The sequence below is a fragment of the Apis dorsata genome, unplaced genomic scaffold (genome assembly GCF_000469605.1).
Source record: "Apis dorsata unplaced genomic scaffold, Apis dorsata 1.3 scaffold_247, whole genome shotgun sequence".
In the NCBI taxonomy this organism is placed as follows: Eukaryota; Metazoa; Arthropoda; class Insecta; order Hymenoptera; family Apidae; genus Apis; species Apis dorsata.
In genome coordinates, this window is record NW_006263526.1 from 202,343 (window position 1) to 208,993 (window position 6,651).

General features: G+C 32.3%; 2 protein-coding genes across 49 annotated transcripts in view; both read left to right on the forward strand.

Moving 5' to 3' along the window:
- LOC102681901 (glutamine--fructose-6-phosphate aminotransferase [isomerizing] 2) overlaps nt 1–4,242 on the forward strand; it is a 16,902-nt gene extending 12,660 nt beyond the window's left edge. For 2 of the 5 annotated variants that reach the window (XM_031510606.1, XM_031510608.1), the window contains 8 exons: nt 349–369; nt 1,351–1,508; nt 1,627–1,866; nt 1,940–2,138; nt 2,210–2,454; nt 2,537–2,692; nt 2,772–2,900; nt 2,984–3,408. In XM_031510606.1, coding sequence (XP_031366466.1) covers nt 349–369; nt 1,351–1,508; nt 1,627–1,866; nt 1,940–2,138; nt 2,210–2,454; nt 2,537–2,692; nt 2,772–2,900; nt 2,984–3,229 — 1,394 coding nt within the window. In that variant the 3' untranslated portion in view covers nt 3,230–3,408. Of the gene's footprint in view, nt 1–348; nt 370–1,350; nt 1,509–1,626; nt 1,867–1,939; nt 2,139–2,209; nt 2,455–2,536; nt 2,693–2,771; nt 2,901–2,983 lie in introns of all 5 variants that reach the window. The other 3 variants (XM_031510607.1, XM_031510609.1, XM_006615957.2) reach the window with 2 other exon arrangements.
- A 431-nt stretch (nt 4,243–4,673) lies between these two features.
- LOC102677929 (calcium/calmodulin-dependent protein kinase type II alpha chain) overlaps nt 4,674–6,651 on the forward strand; it is a 140,815-nt gene continuing 138,837 nt past the window's right edge. For 4 of the 44 annotated variants that reach the window (XM_006615915.2, XM_031510612.1, XM_006615918.2 and 1 more), the window contains exon 1: nt 4,677–5,730. In XM_006615915.2, coding sequence (XP_006615978.1) covers nt 5,666–5,730 — 65 coding nt within the window. In that variant the 5' untranslated portion in view covers nt 4,677–5,665. Of the gene's footprint in view, nt 5,731–6,651 lie in introns of all 44 variants that reach the window. The other 40 variants (XM_006615929.2, XM_006615937.2, XM_006615931.2 and 37 more) reach the window with 20 other exon arrangements.

A 6,651-nucleotide genomic window follows, 5' to 3' on the forward strand; every position in this document is an offset into this window, starting at 1 on the left:
CCTCGGCAGAAGCTTATGCATTGAAGCTTTGTGATTAAAAGAACATGTTTGATTGCATATAAGAATTTGTGAAAAGATATCTAATTGATTTTTATAAACATTATTCAATGAAAATTGTTTTCTTAAATTTCTTTTAATAAATACATATTAAATGTCTTTTCTCAAATTTTCTATACAAGCTAGATTTCGTATACAATTGATTCATATAACGAATATAGCGCGTGCATCATGTTTTCTTATTTTATTTTCATGTCACTATATTTTGTATTGCTGTTGTTACTGCATTACTTGTTTGCTAATTATTTTGTTTTCTTTTTCGTCACCTCCCCCGCATCCAAATTTGAGCAGAAGGTGAAGCGCCCACACAAGGTAATACTTTATAGTCATATATGTCTCTTTTTCCTTCTGCTTGCCATCGATCCATTCATAATCACGCTTTTAAAGCAACATGCTAAGATGTTGCTAGTTTCATAACCATCACGAACCATCTGGAATTGGATTGCTACACGCTAATCTTATGGAATTTAAGGAAATGGCACGTGCCTTACCTTGCTTGTCAGTACGTATACAGAATGCATTTTCTTACAATATAAAAAAAAAAGGATAGAATATATCTAACACGATAATTTTCTTCGATAGATATTATTTTTCCTCTTCTTTTTTAATTATTAATTAAACGGGTGTTTTTTTTCTTCTCCTAGGATATCCCTTTTTCTTCTTCTTTTTAAATTACTGAAATATATGAAAAACGTTTCATCATTTGGTTGTTTATCACAACAATTAATGAGGTTGCATTTTATATATACATGTTAATAATTGTACTTTTCCAATCGCTTTGTTATTATAATCGCCACGGTCATGTTATGAGTTTCATCACTCTTATTATTGTCATTCCACGAACATTTAATTATTTAATATCGTTTATTAATTAAAAGTACATTGGATAATTAATTACATTGCTGCGACTTATACGTATTATTACTTATCACGTTTCCGGCTAATTTGGTGTGGGGCTTGTAAAAACAAAGAAATGGCAGGATGTAATCAATTATGGATATATTCCTTAATGCTCTCTTAATTCAATTGCATCGTGCTATTTTTGGTATATCAACCACGCCTTTTATTCGAAGAGTTTAAGTTTTATGTATAAATTTGAATTTAATCTTTAAAATTATGTTTAAGCTCGAAAACTGTACTCCATATGATATCATGGATCATTAATAATTAATCAAAGATGGTTATATATCATATTGGATTCGTGAATTTATAAAATGTTCATATGCTATAAATAATGCATATATTTGATGTATTTCAATAGTATAGAGAAAATTAATTTTTTCTTCTTAATAGATCATCGTCCGCATGGCCGAAATACTGAACTTCCGGTGATACCACGTAGCGAAAGCACTTCCGAATTTCAACCATTGGAGGATAAAGAAGTCGAATATTTCTTTGCTTCTGATGCCAGTGCTGTGATCGAACACACAAATCGTGTTATATTTCTGGAAGTAAATAAATTTTTTTGTTCATTAATTAATATAAATATTTTTGTTTCAATAAGTAAATAAGTAAATTAATGATCAATAAATTAAATCAATAAATGATGATAATTTTATTCAATATCAGGATGATGATGTAGCTGCCGTGAAAGAAGGTGCTCTTAGCATTCATCGACTTCGTCGATGCATGGATGATCCTCATGCAAGAGAAATTACTACCTTGAAAATGGAAATCCAACAGATCATGAAGGGTAACTATCAATATTTCATGCAGAAGGAAATCTTCGAGCAACCTGAATCAGTGGTAAACACTATGAGAGGACGTTTGAATTTCCAGGATAATTCTGTCACGTTGGGAGGTATTAAAGTAAGTTTATGACAATTTGATTTTTCTTCAATTTTTTTTTAATAGAAATTAATTTAATTTAGTTTACTGTTAGGATTACATTCCTGAGATCAAAAGATGTAGACGGTTGATGCTTATTGGCTGTGGAACAAGTTATCATTCTGCTATTGCTACTAGACAACTTTTGGAAGAATTAACTGAATTGCCAGTTATGGTTGAATTAGCTTCTGATTTCCTAGACAGAAACACGCCAGTATTTAGAGATGATGTTTGTTTCTTTATCTCACAATCAGGTAATGAATATTATAATTCATTTATTTATTGATTTATGTGAAATAATATAATTTATTTTTATTATTTATAGGCGAAACAGCAGATACGCTAATGGCTTTACGATATTGTAAAGGACGTGGAGCTTTAATAGTCGGTATCACCAATACTGTAGGCAGTAGTATTTGTCGTGAATCACACTGCGGTGTTCATATAAATGCTGGTCCTGAGATTGGTGTTGCTAGTACAAAAGCTTATACCTCTCAATTTATTTCTCTTGTAATGTTTGCTTTAGTTATGAGTGAAGATAGAATTTCTCTTGGTAATAGACGTCAACAGGTATTATTAATTTCTTAATTAATTTTTTTATAAATTTTAAATAATATAATACGTTACAATACGTTATTCTTGCATTTAACAGATTATTGAAGGATTAAAGAATTTGGATAATCTTATTCGTAAAGTTCTTCAACTTGATAGTAAAGTCAAAGAATTAGCAAAATCTTTATTCCAACATAAATCCTTGTTGATTATGGGTAGAGGATACAATTTTGCGACGTGTATGGAGGGTGCTCTGGTACATCTAAATTTAAAACGTGATGTTTTTAAATTATTATGAACGTATTCATATTATAATTTTATTTTTTTACTTACAGAAAGTTAAGGAATTAACGTATATGCACAGTGAAGGTATTATGGCAGGCGAATTGAAACATGGTCCTTTAGCACTTGTAGATGATTCAATGCCAGTGATAATGATCGTTATGAGAGATCCAGTTTATATAGTAAATAGAATTCTTGAGATAAATTAATTTTACTTGTGATTAATGTAAAATGTGGTAATAATTATCTCATAATTTTTTTTTAGAAATGTATGAATGCTTTACAACAAGTTACAGCACGAGATGGTAAACCAATTGTTATCTGTGAAGAAGGAGATAGTGAAACAAAAATGTTTGCAGATAAAGTTCTTGAAGTACCTAAGACAGTAGATTGTCTTCAAGGAATTCTTACTGTTATTCCAATGCAACTTTTATCTTTCCATATCGCAGTTCTTCGTGGATGTAATGTTGATTGTCCAAGAAATTTAGCAAAATCAGTCACGGTTGAATAAAACTTCATTTAAGAACATAAAGGATTTATTTCAAATATTGTTATTGTTAAATATTGAATTTGAATTGAATTTGAATTATAAAAAACAATACGGGACAGAAGAAATTTTCGAAATAATATGAAATTGTTATCAATTACATTTTGATACGTTTTTAAATACTAAATATCGTATTAAAATAAATATCGTATAAAACAATATCGTATTAAAATGAGATAAATGCAATTGTATTTATTTCTTGTATTCGTGAGCCTGTTAGAAAATATTTACAGTTAGCTATTAATCTTTATATTAATCTTATATTAAAAAACAAATATTTTTTAGTAAAATCAATGAAGAAGTTCCTTACATGGAATTAAATTAATTGACTTTCCAGAAAATAATTCCAGTGCATTTAATAATTGTATATATTTATACCAATTAATAAGAAACAAAAGAAAAAAAATATAACGCTTTTCAGATTATAAATAAAATGTAATTCTATTTCTTATAATCAAGTTGAATAAGACTGCAGAAAAAGAAAAATTGTATCGTGATCTTACGATATTTATATGTGATTATTCTGAAAAATGTTCATATGTGCGTATGCAGATGTGTGCATTTCATAAATTTTAATCGAGATAAAAAAAACAAACAATAATGGATGTAGAAAATTAAACGATTGAAAGAAATAATAATAATTTACTTATATGATAATCGTATTTTTTACTTCAAAGTAAAATATGATTTTTATCATATTCTTTGAAAAATTTCTATTTTGTACAGTATTTAAGACAGGAACAAATATGAAATTTTTTTACTTAATAAATATCTTCGATTTTGCTACAAAAAATATATATGAGAACAACTTATAAGTAAATTTTGTTACTAATGTAATATATTCATGTTTAAATTTAAAAATATTGTAAAATTTACAGATTTTATCTATAATATATGTAGTAAAACTTTGATGTTCCATCTTATAGCTGTAAAAAATTTCCGGTTTCTTGTTTGTTGACTAAATATAATAGAAAAATGTAATTTTTATATTGATTAGTTGAGGTGTTGGAAAAATAACATAATCGTCTGTAATTTACTTATATAAAGTCATATATAATATCTTCTAAAGTATATTAAGCAACAAATAAACTTTTAGAAGATACAAATATAAATACACACACATACACACACACACATGTTATTCATATCAAATTATAATATGTGTTCAACAAAATGCACATGAATGTACATTGTTTTTTTAAATATAAACACAATTAAAATGTAAATGTATTGAATAAATTGTTAAAGAAAAATATATTATATAAAAATTTTATACTTAATAATATTAATATAATGTCTTAATTTTAATATTGTCTTGGCAATATAATTAAAATTCATATATCATATAGAAGTTTGTACATCTTTTAATTTCTTGAGATCTATGCTTGTATCAAGTGTACATGAGTATCGTTCTAATTGGACGTGCGCCAAAAAGTCGATCGAAGTGATACCAAAGCTTCGTTCGGACGGCGTATGCGTCAGTAGTAAATCTCGTGTTTATGTCGGACATGCGGAATTGAGTCAGTGCGCGGTATCCCGTCTAACCAGCGACGGTACGCAACTACTTTCGATTATTCGTAACGTGAAAACGTAAAAGAAATCGGTGTCAGTTTTATTTGTTCGATATTACAAGAAACGATCATAATTTCATCAATACGAGTTTATTTTTTGATGGATTGTATTTATTACGTGGAAATAAATATTCTTTTGCAAACTACGCTGCTGCGTATAGTTACGCGACGATCGTTGCGTTGACGAGGAAAAAAAAAAAAAATAGAATAAAAAGTAAATTATACGTGAAGCGTGATCTTAAAAAATTAGCCGCGTGATCGAGCATAATTCCAGGTGCTAAATTTAAATGTGTTGCCTCGATCCCCTTGGGTTATTTCATCTAGGTTGGCTGCGCTCGAACGGTTTGCTAGCAAAGCTCTATCATCAGCCCTGCCAGCAGTGGTATTGTTGATCGTCATTACCAGATATATACATAGTCGTGGTCGCCATTGCCGGCGGTAGCGGCACTGTGAACACCGCCTGCGCCATCGCGAGCTACCACCACTACGCGAGTCAGTCGACAGTCTGCCGGCGAGCAGTGCGGACGCGTCGTGAAAGAATTTAATCATCGTTGCTCGCAAGTATTTGCTGGCACGACCGCGATTTGCCCCACCGTCGGTGCCACGGTAACACACGGCTCCCGCGGACAAAACCATTTCCCCTCTGCCCGGCCCGACGACCCTCCCTTCCGTCGGTTACCCGGTGTTCTACCAGCGCCGCGGCAGTTCCCCTCTATTGATCGAATTTGACCTGCGAAGTTTCCCCTAGCGTGTGCAGTAGTGGCGGCCGGCAGTGGCTCTCGCGCTTACGTTCCTCGGTTAGTGCGGTAAATAATCGCGATACCTCGGCATGGCTACTCCGACCGCTTGCACGCGGTTTAGTGACAATTACGAGCTCAAAGAGGAACTGGGCAAGTAAGTACAAAAAAAAAAACATTCATGATATTTAAAAGTAACGAATATGAACCGAACGAAGATGAAGAAAGAAAGACAATGAGAGTTTGATTTAACGTTACCGCGTGTCACGTTTATTTCGTTTTTTTATTTCGTGTACACACATTTCGTATCCCTTTGTCTTTCTTGTCTTTTCATCCTCTTTCTCTTATATACTTTTATTTCTTAATTCATTTTGATTTGTATTACATACGAACCTGTATCGTAATATGTATAAGCATTTCATATATTTCATATATTGTGATGTATCTCGTGTCACTGATCAGTGGCAGCATTCGTTGTGCGATATTTAGATGGACCCGCGAATGACGATCAGTTTAGAGCGCGATTTTACTAGCAGACGACGCCGTGTTGTCGGCCATGATTATTCTCTACGTACACAGGGTCTCTTTCTTCTTTAGCTTTTTCCTACTTCTGTTGGTCGTCCGTTTATCATTCTCTTTTTCTCCATCCTTCTTTATCTCGTCGTTTCATGTTCCTTGCTTATACGCGGGAGACACCCCGTTGCATTTCGTCTATATTTAAGCACGGCCTGTCTGCTTGTGGCTCAGGCTCTATATATAAAGCGTCAGGGCGCTTGCTATCGTGCCTTGTGCCGTCGTGGTGGTCTCACCGTCGAAAACGAAGCATCCGCATCGTACGCGGATCTGTCATCAAATCAATACGATGTCGTCGCGCCGCTTTTTACCTTCATCCCCCTCCTTCGACATCTTTCTCACATTCTTGTTCCTTTTCTTTCTTCATTTTGTTCATGATCTCTCTTTTTTTCATTCGTTTATCTCTTTTTCCGTTTATTCTTTCGCCTATATGTCCTTATTCGATCGACTACTTTCTTTTTATTGTTCAACGATATTCTCTTGTGTTCGGCTGTGTAACGGCAGG